The sequence below is a fragment of the Salvia hispanica genome, chromosome 1 (genome assembly GCF_029641045.1).
Source record: "Salvia hispanica isolate PSC_SH4W2 chromosome 1, Shi_PSC_v1, whole genome shotgun sequence".
NCBI lineage: Eukaryota > Viridiplantae > Streptophyta > Magnoliopsida > Lamiales > Lamiaceae > Salvia > Salvia hispanica.
The window spans coordinates 49,837,495-49,865,109 of NC_142692.1; the positions used below are offsets into that span (position 1 = coordinate 49,837,495).

Sequence of the window (27,615 nt, forward strand, 5' to 3'; positions counted from 1 at the left end):
AAAGAAAATTTATTATTCCCTGACTAAGTTGTTGGGAGTTTTGCAAATATTCATACGAAAAAATTTATAATGAAAATTTATAATGAAAAAAAAATAAAAAGAATACAAATTGACTAGAAGTTGCAAATATTCATACGAAAAATAATCACAACTTCCCCTCATAAACAAAAAAGAATACGAAAAAAAATACCATCAACTATCAACAAATAAAAGGGGGAAAAAAGACTTGACTTAATCTCAACTTAAATTCTATAGTTCTAATTATAACAAAAAATATGCAAGACAAGTTTCAATGATTAAAGTGTAGTAAAATTTTCTGCTAACACAGGAAGATAAAACTAACTCAATTAGAAGAGAGTAACAAATTAGCCAGTCATACAAAATAAAAGTTGAGGAACCAATTGCCACAGTAATAGACAAAACAAACCAATTTTGGTCTAACATGATGAATTCCATAAAATGGAATCAAAATCATAAGATAAAATTTTGGTTCTGCCTATAAAATGGAAACAATTTTATAGGCAGGTGAATTCCATAACATGATGCAAAGTCAGCCATACACAAAGGACTCATACAAATACGCCTTAACCTTGTCCCGGAACAAGCACACGTAATCTAATCATCATCTTCTTCACTGAAGTCAGAGTCTTCTTCATGAGCAGTGTCATCATCATCATCAGCCTGATCACTCTCAGAATCACTTATGACATACTTCGTCGTCAGAGTCCGGTTGGCCCTCTTTGGTCTAACTACCGACGGGGCTGCATCAGTCCCACTTCCCAAAGTAGAAGCAGAGGCTTCTGAAGCATCCTCTTCTTCATCATCATCAACATTGATAGTCCTTCCAAGAATAGAACCACTCTTCTTGTTAAATGGTGATGCTCTCATCTTCCTCACTTTCTTATCCGGAGAAACTTCTACAGGCTTCAGTACTTGGGTGATCAGCGTCTGCCCAACAAGCTGAGGTTGTTTGCTAGCTGGACCTCTTTTCTTTGTCGCAGCTGGAGGAGGTTTGCCTACTGCTTTGCCGTTTGCTGGTTTTCTTCCGCCCTTCTTTTTCTTCTCTTCAATCTCAAAATCATCATCAATGATTTCCACAATATTATCATCACTGTCATTAATCTCTGAAACACTTGATAACGTCGTCTTCTTTGCAACACCCCTTTTGGCTGCTTGATTGTTAGTTGGCACCTGGGACACCCCTGATTCCATATCTGTGCAAATGTGAATTGGCTTATTTTTTTCATAATAAATACTCATATAACTAAAGAATTATCCATTCTTAGTTTTAATACTTCCAGTATGCATAAGAATAGCCCAAATATATTACTAAAGAATTATCCATTCTATTTACCTTCTGAACGATCAGGAGAAGAGTTAAAATTGTAAGCAGCCATTCTCTGTCTAAGATCAGATATTTCATCTTCATCTTCATCGGCAGTTGAAGTGACCTGCCATTTTTTCAATATATTGTCACAATATTTAATAGAGCAGACAGCATTCTTATCAATATCTAGTCTCATTCTTTCACACTTCACAATTTTTCAATAGGGCACACAGCATTCATAGAAACTAAAATTCATAGATGATAATCATGCATTTTACCTTAGCAGCTGGTGCCTTCTTCTTATTAGCAGGTGGCCTGCCTCTCGGTTTCTTGACTTCGGCAGCTTTATCTGATAATAGAAATGGAGATTATTACATAACTATATAAAGAAATTGTTATATAGAATATTCTGTTATAACCAACCAGTTTGAGGAATAGTGTTCTGAGAAACTTCCATAGGGTCGTCAGCAGGTTCCTTCTTGGTTGTTGTCTTCTGGGTCTTCTTTCGTGGATTTTTTTGTTGTCCTTTTGCATATGCACCCTCATGTATCCTTTTTCTATCCTCCTCCCATTTTTTCTCATATTTATTTAAATCCTATACAATTGCTAATATCAGCAACAGCCAGATTTGAGTAAAACAAAACATCACCAACTGAATCAATTTTACATCTCACCTCAACAAGTTTGGCTTCCAAAGCATCAATATCTCTCATCCACAACATCTTCACTGATGTTGATTTCAGGTCTTCAACTTCTGCCACACGCTTTGCCCTCTCAGCAAGCAACTCTTGCATCTTTTCAAGAGTTAAGGTATTAATTGATAACAACAGCAAGTAGTCATAATCACTAGAAGAAACACCCTGAGCTATTGGCACTTCACTGGACTCTTCAGATTCCTCTGCATCATTAGATGCGCCGGCTACAGAAACTTCAGGAGCATTTTCCTTCTTAGGAAAAGGAGTGAAACCCTTCGCCTTCAACTCAAGAAACAAATCAGCCCTTTTCCTGTTGCTCACAATGATGCTACCTTCAACAACACCTTGTATAAATCTACACTTGTTGTCACATTTCAACATCTCCTTCTCAAGGATGGCCAACACAGCTTTCTGCAATGAATTAGACAATTGGTAAGTTATAGATTCACTTGGAAAAAGCCAAAGCATATCCTAGACAGCATAAGAACAAAACGAAGGAAATATCTTAGCCGTAATAAAAACTTGCTTTTCTTTTGTCATAGAATTCCAGCCTTAGATAAAAGAATTCTTCAAGAACTGCATAGAGAGAAGATCAAATCAGTCCTTCACATCTAAGCTTAACATAAACAGATTTAGTTAATTCAATATTATGCCACGTACTCTGTTCAGGAGTGTCATATTTCTTTATTACACCTCGCGAGTCAAAAAGATGCATGTTACTTGTGCTGATAGAAGTGGATAGCCTTAATTTCTTTAGCAAACCCTCTTGCTTGACAGCTGGAAGTTTCTCCTCCGACATACAAACTGAGAAATGTACTATTTCTCCACCACTGTTGTCGCAGAACTCCTGATATACAAAGAATAATTAAAAATATACTTATTATTTTCTTTCATATCTACACTATCAAGATTAACATTTTACATACCTTGATGAAAGGATCTGTGCTCTTATCATTGTCAGCTGAAACAGACTCCAAAAACTCTTTGTAATCTTGAGTCCACTTTCGGATTGGAAGCTCAGTAATCCTTATAGTATTCTCATCCACCTCCTCTATATTTCCAGAAACAGTGTAGCTTCCGGTATCCTTCACCACATTTTTTTCAATTGAACCAATGAATCCTTTATACCATGGATGCATTGCCTCCATTGGTTCATCATTCAACAAGTGCCTAATATTTCTAATAATGTCAACAGGGTTGTAATTAGGTACAAAGGAACTCCATCCAGTGCCTATTCCTTCACTTCCATTCACTAAAACCATTGGTATGATTGGTATGTACCTGTAGTGAAAACACAGCATCAGATACAAATCATCCCCAGAACCTCATAACAACATATCCCACGAATTATTAAAGCTTACCATGTAGGTTCAATTAACTGCCCATCCTCATTTAAATAGTTCAGTAGAATATCATCTGCTTTCGGAAACAAAAATCTTGTTACTGGAGCTAGTTGCGTGTAAATGTACCTAGAACTGGCATGATCTTTGCCACCCTGAGAGTAGAAGCCCACATATCATGAGATACTACAATAGTTTTGGCTAAAAGTAACATCAGTAAGATGAATTAATACCTGGCCTCGAGTACCAAATTGACCATTTGGTAGTAGAAGATTTATATTATTGCTCCCGACAAAATCTTGAGCCATACCAATTATGGTACCAGCAAGGCTCTGCTCTCCATGATGATAAGCTGAATGTTCTGATACATAACCACAAAATTGTGCCACTTTTGCTTCCTTGATAAAGTTCCTCTTGAAAGAACAGAAAAGTATCTTTCTTTGTCCAGGTTTCAATCCATCAACCATGGATGGAATTGATCTCTGAACATCTGCTATTGAGAACAATATCAGTTCCTTGTGAACAAAGTCGCGGTACTTAATGTGTTTGTCCACATCATCAAGGAATGTACCAGGCTGCACAACAAGAAAGTTGAAAGTAATTGAAAATCATAATACTTGTGAGTGGGACGATAAATCTAAATGTGGCAAATGAACAGTGCACTAATCCAGCTTCAAACCTCAAATTGTCGGAGCCAACTTTTTCGGGCTTCTATCTTCTTCTTACTGAAAGCAAGTTCAATTGCCTCGCCATCTTCATCGTTCTCCCAAACAAAATCTTTCTTGTGTTTTTCAAGGTCTCGAAAGTACTCCTTTGCTTCTTCACCTGTACTAGTTCCCAGTCCCTGTAATTATTATGACATAGAGAGCAGTGGTATAGTTTAAATTGAGGGGATGTAAATAGTTTTAATTACTATCAGTTAAACAGCAAATAATGCTGAATTTCACAAACAAGCACAAGTATATCCCAGAGGACGGCAAACCTTGTAGTACTTTATGGTCCAATTTTTCGCATCAGGCCCCAATCTCTCTTTCCATGCTTCATACTGAGGCATGGTATAAAACGCTTCTATTCTTCTTCCATCCCTATGTTTGGCCTGAATTAAGAAATGGTAAGAAATTAGTGTAAAAAGTATCACAGCTTGTCAAAATAATAATCACAAGCTTGCCCACTTCATTTTCGAACCTTGACGATAGGGGTGATGAACTCCAAAAGAAATGAAGGAACTTTGAGCAATGCTGGCCAGAATGAATGGAATAAATTGATTAACAAACCCTTGATGTGGGAACCATCATGATCCTGCACGCGACCAAATAGTGGATTTAAACGACCAAAAGAAATCAAAATCTAGCATACAACAGAATGCTGTAACACGGAATGGTATGGAAGTAACCAGCAATCTGTGTCATGGCTGTGGTAAACTAAATCAATATAGATAAGAAAGAAACCTGATCAGTCATGATCATCACGTGACCATACTTGAGTGACTTGAGTGATTTGTTATCATCATATTTTACACCATGCTGGAGACCAAGAATCTGCTTGAGCTTAGTAAACTCAGCATTTTGCATTATCTGAGTATGGCTTGCTTCCCTCACATTGAGCAACTTTCCTCTCAGAGGAAACACACCATAGTGTTTTTTCCCGATAATTGTGAGCCCAGCAATCTGGAAAGATAAAGTTCATAAGCTTCCTACCAAATTCCAATAGGTTCTTTCTGTCTGAGCTATAATCTGAATGAAAACTTACTGCTAGTGCCTTGGCAGAATCTCCTTCTGTTAAAATCAACGTGCACTGATCTGCTTCTTTTTTACCCCACTCATGAGCTTCAGAATGCTTCTCTACGAGGACCCTTTTGTTTTTTGATCCATCTGTTTTTTTAAGATCCTTCTGTTGTTTGAACTCGGCCCATTCCTCGATATTCTTCATTATGTCCGACTTAGCCACTGCATGTACGAATTTGAAGCATTAGAAAATCCGGATGGAAAATTGTATGGAAGATAGGCTTATGGAAAAGTAAAAATAACCTTTGTCTAAGAATTTCGATGTGAAATCCCAAGAGGAGCCAAAACTTCCTGCTCGGAGTGTCAAGGTCTCCTTTGTTTGAGAGTCAAAAGCAGGGTTATCAATGAGTGCATTGACAAATACCCACAAATGATTTTTCACATTATGAGGTTTGATCTCAATGCTTTTGCTCTTCTTGTTCTTGTTATTTATAACAGTAACAAGATGGCTTGCTATCTTATTAGTAACATAATCAACATGAGTCCCGCCTTTGGTTGTTGCAATTCCATTGACAAAGCTGACCTGCACAAACCAACAGATAAATTAGGCACAACATTCTGATTGGTATACAGATCAAGGCAAACCATGGATGATGTACCTGTTGAAATTGTCCATCACTTCGACTTATACAAATCTGCCACCTATCATGCACATGCTCCTCAAATCTGTCATATGAAGAATGAATCTGTTAGCAAATAGTCGTGAAGAAAATTCTAATCCAGTAAAAGGCAATTACCTAGGGAGCGGGTCTGAGTCGGAAGCAGCTACAGATTTCAAATAAAGTTCGCAGTAATTTGAAAACGTTTTGAACTGAAACATCTGTCCGTTCAATTCCACCTTGACTGTTTTACCAAGGCATCCAGCAACATCAATCACACGTTTCTTCATTAGGGCAACAACATCATCCTCCAAACAAGTCATGCTAAATTTTGCCAAATCTGGCTTGAAAGTAATCTTAGTCCAATTCTCACTAGCTCTGCATTTCGAAACTGTAGGCTCAGATTTTGCTCCCATGTTATTGGAGAAAACCTGAATAACACCATGACCATGTTAGAATCATTACGAGACTGAATCCTACCATTTATAAGATACACAAATGAGAATTAAGAACTGCATAAATGTGAATCCTATCAATTCGAAATTGCCTCAACATAATGTGTAAATTAATCCTCACGTATCTCAAACAGGGATAACACAATCGAGCATGGCAAACTTAAATTCAGAAAAACACACATGGACAGTAAACCTAGAAATTGGGGGAAACAAAAATCAAGATAAAAAAAAAGAAAAGAAAATATGGCGAAGTATTACAAAATCTCAGAGACGAGTCATACCTGCTTGTACTTTTTCTGCCTCTTACCATCCGCAGTCTCGACCACAAACTCGGTGGAGAATATGTTGGTGAGCTTAGCCCCATAGCCGTTCCTCCCACCCGTCGTCTTCTTCTCATCGTCATCGTAATTGCTACTAGTCAACAAATGCCCAAATATCAATTCCGGCACATAGACCCCTTCCTCCTGGTGAATCTCAACAGGAATCCCATCCCCAGTGTTGTAGACGCTAATAGTGTTGGATTCGACGTCTATGGTGACCTTCACCGAGTCCATCTTGGGGTCCCTCTGCTTGTTGTCGGCTGCGTTGACGAGAATTTCGTCGAAGATCTTGTAAAGACCGGGGACATACGTGACCGATCTCTGAACCATCTGGTCGTTGTCGTAGACCCACAGGGTTTGTGTGTGTTTCTCCACGGAACCGATGTAGGTGTCGGGGCGGAGGAGGATGTGTTCCAGCTGCGATTTCTTCTGGTACATTTGCTCGATGGTTTTCTTGCTGGCGGCGGCGGCGATTGGAATATTGGCATTGTTGCTGGAGGTTAGGGGAGCCTTCTTGGCTCCGGCCATGGCGAATTAGGGTTTGGTTGAGAGAGGGGAGACAACGAGAGAGTGTCTTTTGGGGAAAATGGAGAGTGTGGGAGAGAGGGAGGAAATGAGGGTTAAAAATGGCGGAGTGATGGTACGGCGCCTCAGATTTGAATTTTGAAATTTGAATTCAATCCGGCTTCACTTTTCGTTTCGGATCTCGCCCGTTTTAATCATCCGAATAAGCAAAACCCAATCCTTTTTTTTCAACTTCTTTAGGAATCACCTTTTTCCTTGTATTATTGTAATTATTGCATATTGTATATTTGTATTTCCAATCCATTTTAAATTGGGAATATATAGTACTATAATTTTTATACATTTTCATTTTAATTTTATATACTATATGTTTGGGTTTTCACAAAAATCATTTGAAAATGTATCTCTACATGCCCAATATATATATTTTTATACATTTTAGGCTCCTTCATAATTAAAAAAAATTAACTATACCATGGTTGGGCTGGGTTTAATAAAGAATCATTAAGTCCATGTTTTGAATTAAAGCTTAGTCAGTATTTAAATGCTAATTAATTAGTTTGGCTAGTTTAATTTATGTTAGTGAACCAAAATTCTGCAATCTCGTGTGAATTAAGTCTTCGAATTTAATTATTTTCATAAATCAAAACCCCGATTTAATTAAAGCACAATGCTAGAAAAGTAAAAGAAAGGCATAAATTAGAATATGCATATCATCATGCGATTATATTTCCTCGAAGCTTGTCTAAAAAGGGAGAACCGACTGGAAACTAACATTGTGAAGCGGGGAATTATTTTCAAAAATATTGAAAAGCATACGAGGTGAATTTTTCTATCCTACGTACTAATATGGATAAAAATAAAATTATTTTCAATTGATTTTTGTGAAAACTCAAACCTATGTTCATTGCTCATATATACAAATGTATATACTGGGCATGGCTTCATAATTTTTAGGCTCGATGAAAGGAGCCTAAAATGTACGTATAATTTTTAGGCTCGAGGAAAGGAGCCTAAAATGTATAGTTAATTTTTTTTAAAAAAATTCAGTGATAGACTACAGTATGAAAATTAATTATTACTACTATCAAATTACATCTCCCTCATTTTGCATCACACGTTGTTCATAGGAAACGCAAAGGTTAGGAGCTTTTATGATCGGTGAGAGAAAACAATACAACAGTCCCACCCAGTGGCGGACGCAGAAATGAACGTGAGTATGGGCTAAATTTTCAAAATTTATCTTAAAAATAACTTTATAGGTAATTTAGATTATTAATAGGGGCTTTTATATAACAATGTGTATAAAATATGAATAAATTTTAGAACTTTGTAGTAGAAAAAAATAAAAAAAATGAATTCATTAGGAGCTAAAAAGCCCCAACCCAATTGCATAAAGGTTCGCCAGTGGTCCCACCGTCAGACTTGGGATTAATCCATTTTCAAAGATTGTCGACATGTTAATTTACTTGATGGCTGATGCTATAGTTTCTTGGAAATTTTGTCTAGTGTTAGGAATTTTAGAAATTGCACTCAAATGGCCAAAACTATTGCGAAATGTGAATTTAATTAAATTGGAATGTTGAATTTACGTGTTGTTAGTAGAAGAGTACCAAAATCCAACTAATGGGAATTTAGCTTTTATGAGGGAATCTTGCTCAAAATAAGACACACCAGTCAGATTTTTTTAAAAAAATAGGGATTACTGTTTAGTTAATTTGATCTTTATTCACACAACAGAGTTGTACATCTAATTCATGGGTAGTGATAAAATGCAAACCCATATATTGTATAAACTCCAAACTTTTTCAACACAATATCAACATAATGTCAACACAGTATAAAATTTCAAGATTCTGATATCAACACAATATCAATACAATGTCAACACAATTTCAACACAACATCAACCGTTGACATTGTGTTGACTTTTTTTGTTGCTATTATTTCATGATCTGTTGATATTTTCTAACGGTCCAGATCATAGTTTGGAGTTTGTACAATATTTAGAGTTTGCATTTGATCACGTCCCTCTAATTCATATTGTATTCTAATTCACAAGATGGCATATGACTGGGTAAAGCTAATTTGTGGAGTTTAACATTTACTATTAGTTTTGAGAATCTAGTCATGGGTGATGTTGAGTTTTGCATATGAATCAAATTGAGCAACTTGACATATCTGCCATGTAGATGCTCGAGGATGGTTTGCATAATTAAAAATTTAAAATGTTGCTTGACTCTAGCCCAATTGATTCTAAGGCGTTTGAGCCAGTCGAATAAAAGGAAAAGGATGCATGATGTATTGTCATATACGAAGTATACATTATGAAGTGTGAAATTTAAAGAGCAATACTTGTGTTGTATAAAATTAAGCAAGATAAAGCTCATGTGTAACTTGTTTTCCAGCTTTGGACCAAGGTGTGTGTCACATAAATTAACCCACTAATCAGACCTCGACGAATGAGTATCAAGGTTGGAAAATATAAAACGACGAAATAACAAAAAAATGGGCGCATATTATTCATTTGATTTCCAAAGGATAAATGTGAAATTAATAAAAACAACAATTACGTTCCACTATTTTTTTACGTTAATTTTTTTTTACATTATTTAAAATCCGTGCACAAGTCAACTAGGACGAAGGAAGTAGTACAATTTAGCGAACCAAATATGACGTAACTATGACCAAGATACAAAACTACCATTCCACACATGAGAGATCCAAATGACACCATCAGACAACTTTTCCCTAATCATAACTAGATGTATTTCGTCATGAGCTTAGCCACATAGCCAAACACGCCCTAATCACTAGAGGATAGAAATGATCATTTAGAGCATCAGCAACCCGTCTCGTTGCCATCCCTATCTCGTCCCGCAGAGACGAGACGGCGACGAGATGGCGTTGCAACCTCCATCTCGTCCCGAAGGGACGAGCCAACCCGTCTCGTGTCTCGCGCGGAAGGGCATCGCGACGAGACAGCTCGCCACGCGCCAGCGCCACATGGCGCGCGCTGGCGCTAGGCGTGACGCCCACTCGCCGGCCCGCAAGTGGGCATCGTAATTATGACGTCATAATTTGAATTTTTTTTTAAAAAAAAAATCGATTTTTTGAAAAAAATAAAAATAAAAACGGTAATATGACCGTTCAACGGTCGAATTTTTAAATTTTTTTATTCTATAAATACTCTTCATTCTCCATTTTACGCCCAAACACACATCCATTCTTCTTTCATTCTCTGTTAGATGATCGTCATTAGATAACTTCTTCTTCTGCTTCTTTGCCTCCATTTTTTTATATTTGAATTTAAGTGTGCAATTTGTTATTTCTAGGTTTTCAAATTATGTCTTTTTTATTTTTTTAGGTTTTTAATTTGTAATTTTATTTTATTTAATGAAATGTGTTTTTATTAATTGAATTTGTTGGAAATAAAAATAAAAAATGAAATTGAATGAATAGTTGATGGATGAGATGGTTAAAAGATGGAGGGATGCAGATGCTGTCTCTTAGTCAAGAGATAGGCTGAAAAGTACAATGAGACCATGAATAGTTAAGGGATGAGATGACTAAGGGATGAATAAGAGATAGAGTTTTGAATGACATTATATTTTATAGTTTGTAATCAGACGCCGATCAGTTTTCAACAGTGGAAACCGTTGACCACATTTTCGTGTTGAATGCTAGAATAGAGACAATTAAATTATAGGTCGAAAAAATGAATCTGTAGCCAATAATTAGTCATGGATTTTAAACTATCAATTAATTAGTGTTTTTTTTTAACTTATTCATACTAATACATTGTTTTACTTATGTCCTTTCAATTAACCTTCTTCGGTAGTAATATTAAATTCTACTCACATTAACCTTCTTCAGTAGTAACATTAAATTTCATGAGTAGAAGATTATTGTTTCATCAAACATAATTTTCATTACAATCTCTTTTAAAGTGCAAGTATTTTAATTTATTAGTTTCACTCTATTTAGATCGCAATAAGAATGTTTGTCATTTTAAATTCTAATGCTAAAGAGGGAACTTATTATATACTTCATATTTTTTCAAATAATTACCTTAAACATTCTTATCAACAATCTAGAAACATAATAGTATTATTCTATAACTTTAGAAAACTAAGTTTGTCTTTGACTTATATTTTTAAACATAATAGTATTATTCTATAACTTTAGAAAACTAAGTTTGTCTTTGACTTATATTTTTTGACTTACTTGGATACTTATTTTTTATCATCCAAAAAGAATAACATATTCAAATATTACAATCTATTTGCAAGACACTGAATGTCCTCTTAACGTCCTTTCGTTCCGCCTCTAATCTTTGAGCAAATAATATTCTTGTTGAATCAGTTGGATGTGTAATTGACTCTATCAGCACTAGCCATTTTGGATAAATCTCATTTGCCAAATAGTAGCACATTCAATTTTGTCGGCGATTGGTAGTGATTTTGATTATTGGGTCCCGAACAACAAAATTTTCATCAAAGATCAGTGACCAATTGAGCATATTGATTTATCACTATTCCTCCGACCATACCAAAGAATACATGTTAGATCTAGAGCCATTAGTCAACAACAACTTCAATAATGATGGTCAAATGTTGTCCATGAATTTGTTGTTGTAAGCACCTCTCCGTGACTCGGACAATTATTCCATTCTAAATGCATGCAGTAAACACTTCGTAGCATGTCGGGAAAGCTGTGAACTCTTTCATGTAAATTCATCAGCAACTGGTATCAACAGTGGGGGGTCTTTCCAGACACGTGTCATGAAATAAGTCTCCACAATCCTGCGATAAAACTTTACACACTCGCCACCAGGAGCGTAGCTAGAATTTCATCTGAGAAGGGACAAAAATTTATATATAGGAAAAATTTATGTATTTGAAAAGGAGCAATTATTATAGTTGGAGTATATAATTGAAAATTTATATGTACATGTATAAGAGTGAGGTAGGGGGTGAGGAGGGGCAATTGCCCCATCTCCTTGCAAGCTGGATCCGCCCATGCTCGTCACCCAATGTCCCAATTGCACTTTTGCAATATCGAGGGCCCGTCCCGCCCAGTGGTATCAAAGCATTGTTGAAAATATTCTTCACATCCCATCAATATATTTGCTATGCTAACGAATAGAGATCTACGCAAACGAATTGTATGTCAAAAAGTTGTTTTGTACCTGCATGGGTGGTGGAAAAAATAATTCCCAACGAGCCTTTCCGCAACAAATGCGTGCTCTCTGAACACAAACTTAGTGAATATGCATAGGCAAAACAACTTCAGAGTAATAAAATTTATTTTTAAAAAAAGGATATTCTGTTGCATTGTAGCCATGAATTCTAAGGACTCAAAACAACAACATTCATATCACTGAAAAAAATAGTAAAACTTACACCATTAGTCGAGCCACATCAAGATTTTAGAAATAAAAAATGAACTCATGCTAATAATATTTATACAATGTCTAGATTGATTAAGATTTAAATCAATATCTATACATATATAAAAAAGAATTTTGGAAGAAATAAATAGATTGCTATTATGATTTTTTTAATAAAATTGAGAAAATAAAAAGATTTTATTTATTTCTGTAATAATTAGGAAAAGTGAAAGTGAAAAGTTTTTTGAAGATACTGTCATTATGGATTTTGAAAATTCCTACCTTTTTCTTTTTACTTGTAGAAATTAGTTGTAAAAGGTTTTCACCCAAGGATATCCTACGTTACTGTATATCTAACTTTTCTACGTTATTGTATATCTAACTTTTCTACGGAGATTAGTAAAGTTAGGACTTTTGTCATTTTTCTCCTTCGTTCTCATCCTTCTGTCCATTATCAACAATTTCAGTAGCTAACATATAATTTTAATGTTAAAGTAAAAGAGTAAAACAAAAAAAATGAGATTTGAAATATTATTATTTAAAAGTAAATAAATAAGAGAGAAAATATATTTTTTCCTTTTTATATCGGTGGAGTCCAAGAAATTAATTTGGAAATTAAATGCTGGTTCTAACCTAATCATAACTAATAGTACTATCTGTTACTCCCTCTGTTCCGCTTTAGCAGTCCCATTGACTTTTCTGCACTCGTTTTGTAAAAATGATAATAAATAGTTAAAGTGGAGAAATAATAAAGTAAAAAAGAGAATAATATAGAGAAGAGTCTTATCTATATTATTCTCTTTTTTACTTTATTATTTTTCCACTTTAACTATTTATTATCATTTTTACAAAATGAGTGCAGAAAAATCAATGAAACTGCTAAAGCGGCACGGAGGGAGTATTTATTACAGAAAAAGGGTTATTAAGAATTTTAAAAGAGTGCTTATTAGAGCACAACCATTCATTGAAGAAGATCCTACACCAAAATATAAAAAACAAAGATAAATACAACTAATTATTAGGAACAAATTATTGAATAGTTTATAATTGGCCTTATGTAAATTAATGAAAAATGAGTCCATATCAACATTATTTTGTAGATATTCCTTAATTATAGTAAATATTGAAATTAATATAAAGTGTTTGAAGATGTAGCCGGCAGATCGAAATCATGTAGACGGTCGTGATGGTTTGACGTGGCAAGCGCACTGTATCTGATGCTCCAATTGCCTTTTTTGGTGTCACCTTTTATAATTCCCACCTTTTTAGTATTTGTTTCCTTTTGTGATCAGTGTTGTAGAGTTCTCAACGCTTTGGACTCTTTCCAGCAGCTTTGGTGGGCGTGAGGTGAGCTCTCCTGCAGTATGATTTTTCTTTAATGTTCGTCACACTCACTCGATTTTCGTCTCAGATCTTCCACATTCCGCTGCGGATTCGTGATTAACCACCATGTCCAAGGCGGGAACATTGGATCTGGCATCTGGCGTCGGCGGAAAGATTCAGAAAGATGATGTTCTCTCCGCCGTTGACAAGTATAACCCTCATTTCTCTAATGTTGTATCTGAAGATTTGTGTGTGTGTGTGTGAGATGCGCTGATTCATGAACTTGAATACTCACAATCACATGATTTCATTTGTTAATTACTTACAAGTTACAAAGCATCACAACATTCCTTCCTCTGTTAATTACTTCCAATGGCTTCTCATAATTAATTTTGTAGTCTAATTTCAAGGCAATTATGATGCCTCAATTTTCTAACATTCACTAGGACCAATAAAGCAGCACCTCTCATTGTTGGCATTGTTGAAAAAACGGGCAGCCTCTTGTTTTTTTCTTCGTTTTTCTTTGTCTCCTAGTGACATACATGGTAGCAAGTAATGGACATATAGCAAAATGAATTTGAATGTGTGGTTGGTCTGATATTGAGTGAAACATCACGTTGACAGATGGTAAAGTGGTTCCATTTGCCAGGAATTTTCCTTGCCAACTTACTTTGAATTTTCTAGTCTTCTTGTTGTATATGGAATAGTGAGAGTGATGGAGAACTGTTCTATTTGCAAAAACTGTTTCTGTGAACCATTATTTTAAATTTATATGACTTGAGTAAACTGTAGAGGAAGCTAATGGAGATTGGAAACTTTAGGCCCTTTGCTTATGTTCAACCTGTATTAGATGTTTTCACGAACCAGAGATTGCTTCTTTGCGTGTGTGCACATGTGTGTTTAACTGGAGAGGAGTCAAATTTACACAAAGATGCTAATTAACCCGAGTACTTCATTTTTGCCTTTTCTTCTTTTGGCACTGCAGATGCCCTTGAGTTAAGGATGCCTCCCTTGATTTAATACCGAACTATCAATGAATAACATGCCTAATCTTCGTGTTCAAGGAGAGAATGTTGTATTTAACCTGTATGATATGGATGTGATGCATGCTATCCCGAACCTTTTCTTTCGATTCTTAGGAAGTGTTCAGCATCACTTTGAGCTAAATTTATTAAAATGCTTCTAGGCCAGAGGGATAAAAATTCTGTTTTTTCAATGAAAAATAGTAAAGTTATGAATTGTTTCACATACTTCAAATAGTATGCACATTGCATAGTTGTTATTTTAGAAAGAGTTACTAATGAACTTGCTCTTTCAGAATCTTCTGTTCTGTTATTGCATTTCTGCTCCATTGAATATTCTTTTATTTGTAGACCAAAGGTTTTAATGTTACTCATTTCTTTGCAAATCAGGTACGAAAAGTATCATGTTTGCTACGGAGGTGATCAGGAAGACAGAAAAGCTAACTACACAGACATGGTGAGATTTCTTATTTTGTCACTCTTGGTTTCAATGTTACAGTACTTTACTACTTTTTTTAATGCTTTTAATAATTTTATATTGATCCATGATCTAAAAAGCTTAATACTAGAGCGTTTTGGTTGTTTTGATGACTTAAAGCATCACTGGCTTTTAGAAAGTGATATTGATGGATATAGAAGTAACAAGACCACAAGCTGTTGCATCTGTGTTCACTCTATTTCACTAGTTCTCCTTTTGATATTTGATATACAGTATAAAAGTTTTCACCTCCTGTGTTAACTGAGAGCCTCAGAAACTAATTATATTGTAGACAAGAGTTTCTATGTATTCCTCTTGTTGACGAGGGTGTACATAGGCCTCCTTTACAAAAACAAATTTAGTCCCCTTGTAGTTATGAGGTTGATTAATGGTGTTAAGATTAAAGTGTACATTACTTTGTTTTAGATAAAAACATTGCTTGAAAAATGACTTGGCCATTTGTTTCTCAGGTCAATAAATACTATGATCTCGTCACAAGTTTCTATGAGTATGGATGGGGAGAATCGTTCCATTTTGCACCCAGGTAAATGATTTTCTGCATGATAATCACTTTCCTTGATCGTGAATTCACCATATTTTTCTCAAAATAGCAACCTTATCTTAACACTTTGAAGTAGTACCATAAAAGAAACTACTGAATTCTCTAACTCCATACATCCTGTGAGTCCTAAGTAACAAGTATGCAGTTGACGTAAAAGTCTCAATATCTGGACCCATTGCTGACTTGCTGGTAGAGGATGCAGTCAAATATGACTTTAACCCTGTTAATGTGATCATTTCTTGACCCATCAGCAATAAATCATGTCATTTTAAGCTGCCGAAAGTGCTATGTTACACTATAATATGTTCAGGCCTTAGGCCAAGCAAGTTTTAGATTCTTTAAATCGCAGCTTGTAACAATGACTAAATCTGATTAATGTAATATCCGACAGATGGAAAGGTGAGTCTCTTCAAGAGAGCATCAAGCGGCATGAGCACTTCCTTGCTTTACAACTTGGCCTGAAACTGGGACAGAAGGTGTGTTAGGCTTCTTTTCTGAGCTACCATGGACTCACATTTCTTCTGATTTAAATAATTGTGAAGTCTTGTCCATGTCTGTAGGTCTTGGACGTCGGGTGTGGAATTGGTGGACCATTAAGAGAAATTGCTCGATTTAGGTGATTTAAAGAAATCAATTCATTCTGCTTTCGTTTTGACAAGCCATTTTTCTCCCTACATCTTTTAGTTTAGATCAAGCAATTAAGACGATACAAACAGTTTCAGATTTTTAATCCAAAATATTCATTTTCTCCTGATGGACGGTTATGCAGCCATGGTGCTTCGTTTTCCATCCATTTGGTGGTGGCAGAAGTGGCTTAACGGCTTTCATTATCATGTATATATAATAAGCATGTTGATTCTGTTTTGCTCTATGATCATTATGAAGTGTGAGATCTTGTTAGCTTGTTACTATCAAGATTTATTTGCACTTCAGTTAGATTTTGCACACTTGAACCGTACTTATTCTGTCATTGCTCTGCTCAACCTCTTGCTTTGCATTTACATCTTGCAGCATGACATCAATCACAGGTCTCAATAACAATGAATACCAGATATCTAGGGGAAAGGTATGTGTCTAATTCTATGTTGATTATTTAATTGGATAACTGCATTTGCATTACTTGTACCTGTGTTGAAGCACATCTTTCTGCTAAGTTAAAACTTTACAGTCATACATAGAATATGATATCGTATTATCATCATCATTATCTCCTATGGGCATCTCTAAACTAGAACTGCCTTTTTCCCCTTCTCCTTCCTGGGATCGCCTTTTGCATTTCTCTGGATGGTATAGGTGCTAAACCGGATTGCTGGACTGGACAAGACTTGTGACTTTGTTAAAGTCAGTTATGTTTAACTTGAAGTCTCTATGGAATACTTATCTTGAATTTTTTTACTTGTCTAAGAATTTTTATGTTAAAAATACAGGCAGATTTCATGAAGATGCCAATCCCTGACAACAGCTATGATGCAGTGTATGCAATTGAAGCAACATGCCATGCCCCTGATGCAGTATGTTAATGGACTTTCTCTTTATTTTGAGCTTGATATGCAAATGTTTGGATATGAATGCCCCACTATTCCGACTAAATACTAGGAAGCTCCTTGACTTGCTACCTTCATCCAGGTTGGCTGCTATAAGGAGATATACAGGGTACTCAAACCTGGTCAGTGTTTTGCTGCATACGAGTGGTGCATGACTGATGCTTATGATCCTAAAAATAAAGAACACCAGAAGATTAAGGTGATTAGTATTTGTAGAAATGCTTCTTAAAGTACGCTCCATCACAATTATCTTGGTCCATCTAATATTCTCTTTGTACAGGCTGAAATCGAACTAGGCAACGGCCTCCCTGACATAAGGCTAACAAGCCAGTGCCTTGAAGCTGTAAAGAAAGCAGGTTTTGAGGTAAATAGCAAAATTTTGACACACCACTTGAGTCTACTGGTATATCCCAGAAATTAAAATATTATAATTGAATAAATCTTTTTGTTCAAAAGGTTGTGTGGGAGAAAGATCTTGCAGTGAACTCACCTGTTCCATGGTACTTGCCCATAGATGCAAGCTACTTCTCTCTCAGCAGTTTTCGCCTAACAGCACTTGGACGTTTCTGTACAAGAAATCTGGTAATATTTTCGTTACTCCATGTTAAAGGATTAATAGCTTGTGCTCAGTATTTGCTGTCTCATCTGATAGATTCTGTAATGTTGAAGAAAGTTCCACTTTGATATTTGTCTATTCAGGTGGCTGCTCTGGAAAAAGTTTGGATTGCTCCTAAGGGAAGCCAACGGGTTCAAGCTTTCTTAGAGAAAGCTGCAGAAGGACTTGTTGATGGGGGAAGGTAAGATTACCATCCTTAACTAAGTAAATAAGGATAGATGATCAAATAAATTCAAAACATCTGTCAGTGTAAATGATAGTATGTTGATCGGCACCTCAAGATCTCAAACACGGATTACTTTTGGAGGCTTGATTGTCATAATTTGCTTTCTCTGCTATCATATTTCATCCTTTAGTGGCTGACACAAACATGCGTTAATCTTCAGGAAAGAAATTTTCACATCTATGTACTTCTTCTTGGCTCGCAAGCCCCTGACAGAGGCTGAGTAAATGCGCTAGTGATGGTAGGTATGTGCAGTTTGCCTCTCAGTTAAGTTTGGTGAATTCGATATTTTGTTAAATGGTGTGTGCTTTACAAGCTATGATGTTATGTGGGCTTTGTTTTATTGTAGTGTTAGCTACAATACTAGTTAGGCTTTGACAAACTACTTGCTTTATTGTAGTAGTATATTACTTGTCATGGTTCTGATTTAGTAATATAAGGGCTTCAAAACTGCATTTATTATATTCGGGAAGGGGTGTACGTACATATAGTACTCCTAGTTTCTCATTTCCATCACAATCAGCACAGAACAAAAGTAAAGCAAAAATAAAGATTTGAAGAGTGGTGGTGTTGAATACTAATGAATGGTGCCTAAGATGTAATAATATGATTGAGAGACTAGGACACAACGGTATAAATAATGAAGTTTATAGTATCAGCGAGAGGCATGACATCCTGACCGTTGCCGTTGGTGGCGGCATCAGTGTCGTTGCGGTTGTGTTCGGAGGGAGGGTGGTAGTACATCCGGGCAGTCTGGGGGCAGTGAGATTGAAATCTGGAAACAATCCTGAAGCCCAGATCCAGAAGCTCCAAACGTTTCCCCATTCCTTTTGCCCTCTCTTCTTTCTTGGCAAATGGAATAAGGGAAATGGAGCAACAAATTCTTCACACAAGTTTTTGGTTATGCATTGCATTGCATATATTAATATTGGAAAGTAGAGAAGAGAAATACACGGCTGGAATTGCGGTTTCTGTTGCTCCTCCCTCTGTTCTGTTTTCTTCTGTAACACTTATTTGTATTAAAGTTTCTAAATGTTCATTAATCAAATTTGGAATAAGAAAAAGTAAAATCACAAGATACAAAGGTTTTTCCCACCATTCTCATTTACCTTTTCATGCAAAAATAATTAAGCTATGCCTATGCTTGCCTAAAAATTTTATACGTAGCTTTCGTTATTTTAATATTTCGGTAAGAGCCTATGTGCTAATTTATAAAATACAAAATATAGTAGTCCCGTAAATTGGTTAATTCTTTATCTGTATTTTACTTATCAAATGAATTTGTATATTGTTTACAAGGAATGAAGGAATCAATATATTACAACATGAATATGTATTTTATTCAAGATGAAACTATACATATTGTAAAATGAGTCGGTATTTTTGTTCAAAATGAAGTTTTAAAAATTGTAAAACGAATACGCATTTGATTTTAAATGGATTAGTATATTGCTCAAAATAATACAGACATACAGTATATATCGCACAAATAGAATTATGAAGTTTTATACTATATTGTAAAATGAAGTTGTATATATTGTATTATGAAATCGTATATATTGCACAATGAATGAATACATATATTTTATCTACGTAATCAATACAACAAATAATCTATAAATCTAACTAGCTCATTCTATATACTTCAAGAATATATCAAAAATTAATAATTTGTATTTAGTGGCAATGCAAATTGAACATCAAGGAAAATCACAAACACCAACTACCGGATTTTATTCCTTTTTCTTCGTATCTTACTTTAAGGTTATATCAACTAGCTTTCTTCTTATATGTATTCCTTCAATATTCCACAAGGAGTTTACATGCGTGTGATAAAATTAATAATTTTAGCTAACGTACGGCCATAATATCGAAGGAATTGTGTAGAAACATGCAATTCACAAAAGAAACATCATTTTTCATACATGCATGTAACAGTTACACACCACCCTAATTTATAAGTGACTATATATAAACAAAATATTTGCATACATTTGTCATTTTCATTGTTTTTTTCTCTTGAAATATAGTACTCCAGTTTCATAAATATTGTTGCAGTTATCTTACCTATGGATCTGCCTTGTGTCCCAACCGATTGGTTAATTGAGGACAAGACCGAAATCAAATTGAAGATTGGCACTTTTAATTAATTTTTGTTGATTCTCTAATCATTCATTATACATAAATGAAATCAAAATTGGAGGGCGCGCACTCAAGAAAAATATATTAATTGCTCCAAGTTGTACATTGGCACACATGCAGTTAAATTTATTCAGAAGAGAATAAACTTGAATTGAGAGATGATTAAGTACAACGTACTTTTTTTTTTTTTTTTTTTTTACAAGAGATGGCAGGTCCTTTTAGAAAATATTACAACCTATCTAGCTCGAACATATGCAATTCTCAAACGATCGCTCAATAAGAGCATCCACAGTAGGGGCGCCGCGGCGGGCGCCCCAATCGCGGCGCCTGTCTACTGTGGCGGAAGAGGCCGCCCCGGAGGCGGACGATTTTTGGGGGCGGAAGGGCTTTCGCCCCGATTTCGCCGAGGACGAGCCGGAGGAGAGAGAATCGCGGCGGCCGCCGCGGCGGTCGCCGATTTATTTTATTTTATTTTTTTAATTTCGGATTTTTAATTGTTTTTATTATAAATATTCCTCCCATTTTCATCTTCTCTCCACACACATCTTCACACCCATTTCACTTTCTATCCAATTTTTCTATCTCTAAAAATTTGTGAATTTCCATTGCTATGGATGATTTGTGGAATGAAGCATGGGATTCTTTGATTCAAGAGGTGCAGAGGGAAGCCAGCGAGGAGGATGAGGCGGCGGCGGCGACGATCCCTCGTGAGATTCGTCATCGTCGGACAATCCCACGAGACCATGTCGGAGCGGCTGAGCGGCTTATGGCAGACTACTTTAGCGCTAACCCCCGTTACCCAGCTGAGATTTTCCGTCGGCGTTTCAGAATGTCGCGACCGCTCTTCACCCATATAGCGACGACATTGGCGGACCGGTACGATTGCTTCAACCTCCGGAGTGATTGCACTGGCCGGATCAGACTATCTACTTTTCAGAAATGCACCTCTGCAATAAGGCAGCTTGCCTATGCAATAAGGCAACTTGCCTATGCCGGACCGGCTGATATGTTCGACGAATACCTACAGATGGGTGAGACGACTAGTCTAGAGGTGCTCCGACAGTTTTGTAAGGGCATGCGGGAAGTCTTTGGTCCGGAGTTCCTACCAAAGCCAACCCCTGATGAGTGCCAGAGACTGCTAGATATGCACGGTGCGGTGCACAGTTTCCCAAGGATGTTGGGCAGCATTGATTGCATGCATCGGGAGTGGAAAAACTGCCCGGTGGCATGGAAAGGCCAGTTCACTACTGGTTTCAAAAGCAAACATCCTTCGATGATACTGGAAGCCGTTGCTGACTACCGTTTGCGGATCTGGCATGCGTGTTTCGGTGTTGCAGGTTTGAACAACGACATCAACATTCTGCAGTCGTCGCCTCTCTTCAATGATGAGTGCCGGAGAGAGGGTCCAGAGATCAGTTTCGTAGCAAACGGCACGCAGTATCGCAGGGGATACTCTTTGGCAGATGGAATATACCCTCGTTGGCCCGTATTTGTCAAGACACTTCGCCAACCGGCTGGAGCGAGGAGACAATATTTTGCGCGAAAACAAGAGGCCGCTAGGAAAGATGTTGAGCGAGCTTTTGGTGTGCTCCAAGCGCGATGGGCCATGATACGCTGCCCGGCACGAGTTTGGCACGAAGATGATGTCGTGAATATTATGCTAGCATGTATCATATTGCACAATATGATAATAGAAGATGAAGGATTTGCTGCAGAACGTTGGGCACCGGAAGATGGTGCAAGTACAAGTCACGGCGTTGCCTCCGCGCCGATACAGATGGGTGTACCACGTAGTAATGAATATCTGATCCAACGTTTCGCTGATATACGCAGGAGCACAGCACATGACCAACTCCAGGTCGATTTGATTGAAGAGGTCTGGGCACGTAGGGGAGGCGGCGTAGCGTGAAGAACATGTGTGGTTTTTCGTAGATCAAATTTTCGTTGTAATTTTTCCCTTACTTTAATCCGACGAAAATTTAGTTTTCAATTTTAATTTGTTTTATTAGCCGTTTTTATCTAATTATTTTTAGTCCGATAATTTTAATTGTAATTGAATTAAAATATACAACAAATAAAATAAAGTGAAATGTGGCTACTAGAGCATCCACAATAGGGTGGACACTTTCTCCTGGACACTTCTCTTTTTTTGTCCATAGCCACTTCTGATTTGTCCACGGCCACAAAAAAAAGTTTCCGCAGCAATAATGGACACTTTTGTTAGCCACATTTCACTTTATTTTTATTCTTTGTATATTTTAATTAGAATTAAAATTATCGGACTAAAAATAATTAGAAAACGAGATAATAATAAAATTAAAAAAAGCAATGAGACCAAATATTCGTTGTATTAATGGATACCGGAAAATTGTACAACGAACATTTTATATAAAAAAACATATAAAAACAAATAAAAACACCGTGCAATAAAAACAAATTGGTGGGATATTTATAAAAAGGGAAATTGGTCTCTAAAACCATGAACTTTGCTTAAAATTTGGTATTTCCCATGAACTTTGAAATTGGTATATAATATCACGAACTTTGCATTTTGTTTGGTATTTCCCAAACTCACTCAAATAAGATATTTTCATCAAAATCTTATTTAATATAGGCAACCTTGATATGTTTTATAATATTTGAAACCACCTTTTAAGTTCATAACATGTAGCATAAAAAGTCACGTTGAAAACTACGTTGATTTAATTGTGCCAAGTATAATAAAAAAGCCTCGTAAGTTAGTCAAATATAGCAATAAACATGCCGTGGGAAATACCAAACAAAATGCAAAGTTCGTGATATTATATACCAATTTCAAAGTTCGTGATATTATATACCAATTTCAAAGTTCATGGGAAATACCAAATTTTAAGCAAAGTTCATGGTTTTAGAGACCAATTTCCCTTATAAAAATAAGCAAAAAAAACAATTAAAAATTCGAAAAATTCGAAATTTTTTTTGGAAATCAGCGACCGCCACGGCGGTTTCGTCGTGCAATAGATAGCCGCGGCAGTCGCCGCGTTTCTCTCTCCTCCGGCTCGTCCTCGGCGCATTCGGGGCGAAAGCCCTTCCGCCCCACAAAAGCTGTCCGCCTCCGGGGCGGCCTCTTCCACCACAATACACAGCCGCGGCTTAGCCGCGATCGGGGCGCCCGCCGCGGCGCCCCTACTGTGGACGCTCTAACAAGTTTCGTACCCCAATTGATGGCTCATCATGCAAATACAAACCTGTATCCCGACCTGACGACCAGCTTGCCAAATAACTAAACCTTCCCACACTAACTAAAAAAAGGTTCACCAAATTCGTTTTACACGAGGATAATAACAAATTTCAGATAGACGTCACAAAGCATACCATACAATCAGTCACATACCCCCTCCGTTTCCAAAATTAGGAACTTTTTAAACGACATAAATTTTAATGCAAGATTAGTAAAGTAGAGATAAAAATAAAATGCGTGTTAGCAGAAAATGAGTTCACCTCATTAACGAGGTTTCATAAAATGGGAAGTTTTTATTTTTAGGAAACAGATTAAAAAGTAAAGAGTTTTTATTTTAGAAAATGGAGGATGTATTAAAATAAGTGTTATTAGCTACTAATATCACATAATTTTTTAAACTTTAAAGTTAATACTCCATATAATGTGATGAACTTGCATATATCGAGTTATTAATTACACCGATGACATATTCCGGTTTAAACTAAAGGATTGAGGATTATTGAGTGACATTCATTTGATGATATGAATGATTGAGTGACATTTAATTAAGACTCAATCAGTTAAAAAGCAAAGCCATAAATCATATTTGGTGTCCTAAACCATAAATTGAACGAGTTTTATTTAATTTTTTCATGCAAAGAAAAAACCATGAGTTTTCTTTGAACAAATATTTCATTTTAGCACATGCATGCTTGCTAAACTGCACACTAGAAATACGATGGTGAACTGATTGGGCCTCAAATCCGACCAAGATCGACGAATGTTCCCTACTTGTGTACAGTGTAGAGTGGAGTATTAACTACTCCCTCCGTCCGCCATTAGGAGTCTCATTCTTAAGCGGCACGGGTTTTAAGAAATGTTAAGAAAAGTAGGTGAAAAAAAAGTTAGTAGAATAGAGGTCCCACTTGTGTATATTAATTTTAAATGAAATGTGAGTGGAATGAGTTAGTGGAAGGTGAGACCCTATTACCATTTATGGTAAAAATGAACTAGGACTCCTATTTTTGTGGACGGACTAAAATGAAAAAAACGAGACTAATATTCGCGGACGGAGGGAGTAATTACTATAGTTGATAGCGTGGCCACAATGCAAATGTATAGGTAGGAGGGTAAAATGACATAGTTTTGCATAAATGGTAAATTGTCCTTTTTACCCCTTAAACAAAAGTCCCGTGCGAATTTCAAGTATGCCCATTTTTGACGCGTTAGCATCTAGCATATACAAATGAGCTTTTATCTTATTCCATCCCTGTACACTATAAAGGCATACATGGATTGCAAACACTACACGAATCAAAGAAGGTGACATACAAAATAATCAATCTCCTAAAACTATGAAGAAATCAGTGATCATATTCACAGGTATACTTTGGTTGGCCACTGCCATTTCAAGCATGGCAATTGACCAAAGCCCCAAGGCAGTGGAGAAGTGGTTTAAAACCCTACCACAAAGGCATGAAAAGGTAACCGAACTCCACTTCTACTTCCACCGGTTAGGCGGCTCCGCCCCCTCCGCTGCCACAATCGCAAGGGCGAACACGACCACGCCTAACTCGTTCGGGCTGACCGTGATGAGGGACGATCCTCTCACGGTGGGGCCGGACATCTCGTCCGCGCACATGGGCTACGCGCAGGGAATGTCGTCCACCGTGTCGTTGGAAGAAGTGATCCTCGTCGACTACTTCACCCTCTCCTTCACCGACGGAAGCACCCTCGCCGTCCTCGGCAGCAACGCCATATTCCACCAGTACCGCGAGCTGCCCATCGTCGGCGGCACGGGGGCTTACCGGTTGGCGCGTGGGGTTATCACATTCCAGACTTACTTCTTCAACCCTGCCACTAGGGAAGCTTCCATCCAGGCAGACGCCGTCGTTTTCCATTATTGATTATTTCTTTGCTTTAATTTTCTTCCTTGATTGTGTTTGTGAGTAAAATTTGTGTGATTCTCTTTCTTGATTAATGCCATCGTGTGTTCGTGTTTGTCAAATCTTCACTTGCAACGTTTAATTTCTTGATATATAGTATATCTCATGTGTGACAAACATTATGATGGTAAATTGTAAGCAAAAAAGGAATCAATTATACGCAGCTAATTAATAAGCTAACAACTTAATTTGATCATGAACAATAGTTAAACTGGTCATTGGTCATGGTCACGTAGTATTTCTTCTTTACTTTGGAGTTATAATGAACAAGTGATCCCAATGTTTCTACTTTGTTGACTAATGGTGGCTAAGTTACCAAACAACCTTTAGTCAATTTTTTTAGAAGTAAATAAATATTCACAACCTAGAACGAAGCATATATCAAAAATATAGTTGTGATGTCTCAATGACAATGATATAAAATAACACTAAGCATATATTAGTTACGTTGTACTTTAACTCGTTAACGAGTGAGGATTTTTAGTAACCTAATAGAGTACTTCAAAGAAAATTATAATTTTTTATGACAGTTTTACATAATCAGACCAATAAGAAAAACAACTCCTTTTCCAACTTGAAATGGACAAGGCTCTCGGTCTATTGTACTGCGTTTTAAACTTTAAACCACGGAGCCTATCTTCTAGTAAGAATCCTACGATACTATCTTCGTCTTTTAAAAATAGAAAATTCTGAAACAGTATAGTTAATGTACAATTAGTAAAGTAATTAAGAGAAAGATAAAAAAAAATGATTGAAGTATATATTACACTCTCACTGTTCCATAATATTGGATGTATGCATAAATAAAAGATACTCCACTAATAAAGTAGAAGAAAGGAAAAAGTAAAGAGAATAAAGTAAGAGAGATGAAAAAGTAAGTGAGAAGAAAAATATTGACTTTTAATAAAAAGGGAAATGACTACTATTATAGAATATACCAAAATGAAAAAAAATGGCTCTACTATTATGGATTGGAGGGAGTATATACTATATACTAGAGAATGAGTCCTACCTCATTAGAGATATTTTTCCTAAAATCGAAAGTTTCTAATTTTAAGGGATGAATCAAAATAAAAATAATTTCTATTTACAAAGGACGGAAGTAGTACGATTTACTTTAAGGCACTTCAGATGGTGAGACATGATTTTAAGACGGCTTCGTACCAATAAGTTAAAAAAGAGGCTCAACACATTCAATTTCAATCTACCATGGTTCTCCGTGCTAATTTTGTAAGCACTTCAGATGGTGAGACAGAATTTTAAGACAACTTCTTACCCATTAAGTTAAAAAAGAGGCTCAACACATTCAATTTCAATCTATCATGGTTCACTTTTGGTGTACCAAAACAAATTTTTGATTGAAAATCCGTAAATTAAGAGCATCCGCAGCGGTGCTCTTAGCACCGTCCGTCCGTTCGTGCCGCTGAGCACCCGTTGTCCGTCCGCCGCTGCAGCTCGTCCGTCCGTGCCGCTGAGCACCCATACGTGGCAACGTCTGATTGGCCAACGGCTAATTCGATTTTTTATTTTTATTTTTTTAAAATTCGAAATTTATTTAAAAAAATGTTTTTAAATAAAAAAAAATATTTTTCCACTTTCCAAAAAATTATATTCGTTTTCTACCCACTTTTAATTTATTTTTCAATTTTTTTTCACCAAAATTCACATTTTCATCTATAAATACCTCCACTTCAACACAAAAAAAATCACATTCTCTCATCTTTTTTTTTATCATCTACATTCTCTCATCTTTTTTCTCATATTCTCATCTTTGTAGGATTTTAATTATGTATTTTTTTTATTTTCTAGGATTTTAATTATGTATTTTTACTTTTAAAGATTTTAATTATGTAATTTTTATTTTTTAGGATTTTAATTATGTAATTTTTATTTTTGAATGTATTTTTATAATGTAGAAATGTTTTTAATAATTGGAGTATTTAAATTGAATAATGGAATGGTGGGACCTTTGAGCTTGTCCTTAGCTAAGAGCACGGATGTGGGTGTTGTGCTCTTAGTTAAGGACAATGAGTAAAAGTGGGTCCGGGCCCACTTCCGTGCTCTTAGCTAAGAGCACGGATGGGGATGCTCTAAGTTATTAAAGTGTGCAAAACACGAATTCA

General features: G+C 36.2%; 4 protein-coding genes across 5 annotated transcripts; 3 read left to right on the plus strand and 1 right to left on the minus strand.

The window, feature by feature from the left end:
• Nucleotides 1–329: 329 nt before the first annotated feature.
• Nucleotides 330–7,121, minus strand: TOPII (topoisomerase II). Its single transcript, XM_048125304.2, has 19 exons — nucleotides 6,482–7,121; nucleotides 5,884–6,176; nucleotides 5,746–5,812; nucleotides 5,390–5,669; nucleotides 5,112–5,308; nucleotides 4,811–5,029; nucleotides 4,548–4,661; nucleotides 4,345–4,458; nucleotides 4,042–4,206; nucleotides 3,596–3,937; nucleotides 3,384–3,517; nucleotides 2,949–3,303; nucleotides 2,683–2,869; nucleotides 2,549–2,598; nucleotides 2,002–2,433; nucleotides 1,751–1,922; nucleotides 1,606–1,676; nucleotides 1,355–1,451; nucleotides 330–1,214 (listed from the first exon to the last, which is right to left on the minus strand). Exons 1-19 carry the CDS (start codon nucleotides 7,046–7,048, stop codon nucleotides 616–618), a joined length of 4,455 nt encoding a protein of 1,484 aa, XP_047981261.1. The 5' UTR covers nucleotides 7,049–7,121; the 3' UTR covers nucleotides 330–615.
• Nucleotides 7,122–13,633: 6,512 nt separating this feature from the next.
• Nucleotides 13,634–18,667, plus strand: LOC125217903 (cycloartenol-C-24-methyltransferase-like). Of its 2 annotated transcripts, XM_048119473.2 has the most exons (14): nucleotides 13,634–13,784; nucleotides 13,849–13,969; nucleotides 15,173–15,239; nucleotides 15,731–15,804; nucleotides 16,214–16,298; nucleotides 16,383–16,438; nucleotides 16,834–16,888; nucleotides 17,116–17,163; nucleotides 17,250–17,333; nucleotides 17,449–17,565; nucleotides 17,647–17,730; nucleotides 17,823–17,948; nucleotides 18,066–18,163; nucleotides 18,369–18,667. In XM_048119473.2, the coding sequence occupies exons 2-14, from the start codon at nucleotides 13,887–13,889 to the stop codon at nucleotides 18,430–18,432; spliced, it is 1,041 nt and encodes a 346-aa protein (XP_047975430.2). In that variant the 5' UTR covers nucleotides 13,634–13,784; nucleotides 13,849–13,886; the 3' UTR covers nucleotides 18,433–18,667. The 2 variants fall into 2 exon arrangements, with proteins under 2 accessions (XP_047975430.2, XP_047975431.2); XM_048119474.2 differs by lacking the exon at nucleotides 17,116–17,163.
• Nucleotides 18,668–20,957: 2,290 nt separating this feature from the next.
• LOC125220456 (uncharacterized) lies at nucleotides 20,958–22,215 on the plus strand. Its single transcript, XM_089062168.1, has 2 exons — nucleotides 20,958–21,930; nucleotides 22,181–22,215. Exons 1-2 carry the CDS (start codon nucleotides 20,958–20,960, stop codon nucleotides 22,213–22,215), a joined length of 1,008 nt encoding a protein of 335 aa, XP_088918294.1.
• Nucleotides 22,216–24,853: 2,638 nt separating this feature from the next.
• On the plus strand, nucleotides 24,854–25,554 carry LOC125185174 (dirigent protein 1-like). Its single transcript, XM_048081671.2, has one exon. It carries the CDS (start codon nucleotides 24,902–24,904, stop codon nucleotides 25,451–25,453), a length of 552 nt encoding a protein of 183 aa, XP_047937628.1. The 5' UTR covers nucleotides 24,854–24,901; the 3' UTR covers nucleotides 25,454–25,554.
• The last annotated feature ends 2,061 nt before the right edge of the window (nucleotides 25,555–27,615 follow it).

What these genes read in the sequence shown, in the direction of transcription:
- TOPII (XM_048125304.2), bottom strand. Translation starts at nt 7,048, where the DNA reads ATGGCCGGAGCCAAGAAGGCTCCCCTAACCTCCAGCAACAATGCCAAT. An exon ending in GTGATGGACAATTTCAACAG is followed by an intron (nt 5,670 to 5,745) that starts GTACATCATCCA and finishes TGGTTTGTGCAG; the next exon opens with GTCAGCTTTGTCAATGGAAT. An exon ending in TCATCACCCCTATCGTCAAG is followed by an intron (nt 4,459 to 4,547) that starts GTTCGAAAATGA and finishes TTCTTAATTCAG; the next exon opens with GCCAAACATAGGGATGGAAG.
- LOC125185174 (XM_048081671.2), top strand. Translation starts at nt 24,902, where the DNA reads ATGAAGAAATCAGTGATCATATTCACAGGTATACTTTGGTTGGCCACT.
- LOC125217903 (XM_048119473.2), top strand. Translation starts at nt 13,887, where the DNA reads ATGTCCAAGGCGGGAACATTGGATCTGGCATCTGGCGTCGGCGGAAAG. An exon ending in GTTCTCTCCGCCGTTGACAA is followed by an intron (nt 13,970 to 15,172) that starts GTATAACCCTCA and finishes TTTGCAAATCAG; the next exon opens with GTACGAAAAGTATCATGTTT. An exon ending in GGACTTGTTGATGGGGGAAG is followed by an intron (nt 18,164 to 18,368) that starts GTAAGATTACCA and finishes GTTAATCTTCAG; the next exon opens with GAAAGAAATTTTCACATCTA.
- LOC125220456 (XM_089062168.1), top strand. Translation starts at nt 20,958, where the DNA reads ATGGATGATTTGTGGAATGAAGCATGGGATTCTTTGATTCAAGAGGTG. An exon ending in AGATGTTGAGCGAGCTTTTG is followed by an intron (nt 21,931 to 22,180) that starts GTGTGCTCCAAG and finishes TGATATACGCAG; the next exon opens with GAGCACAGCACATGACCAAC.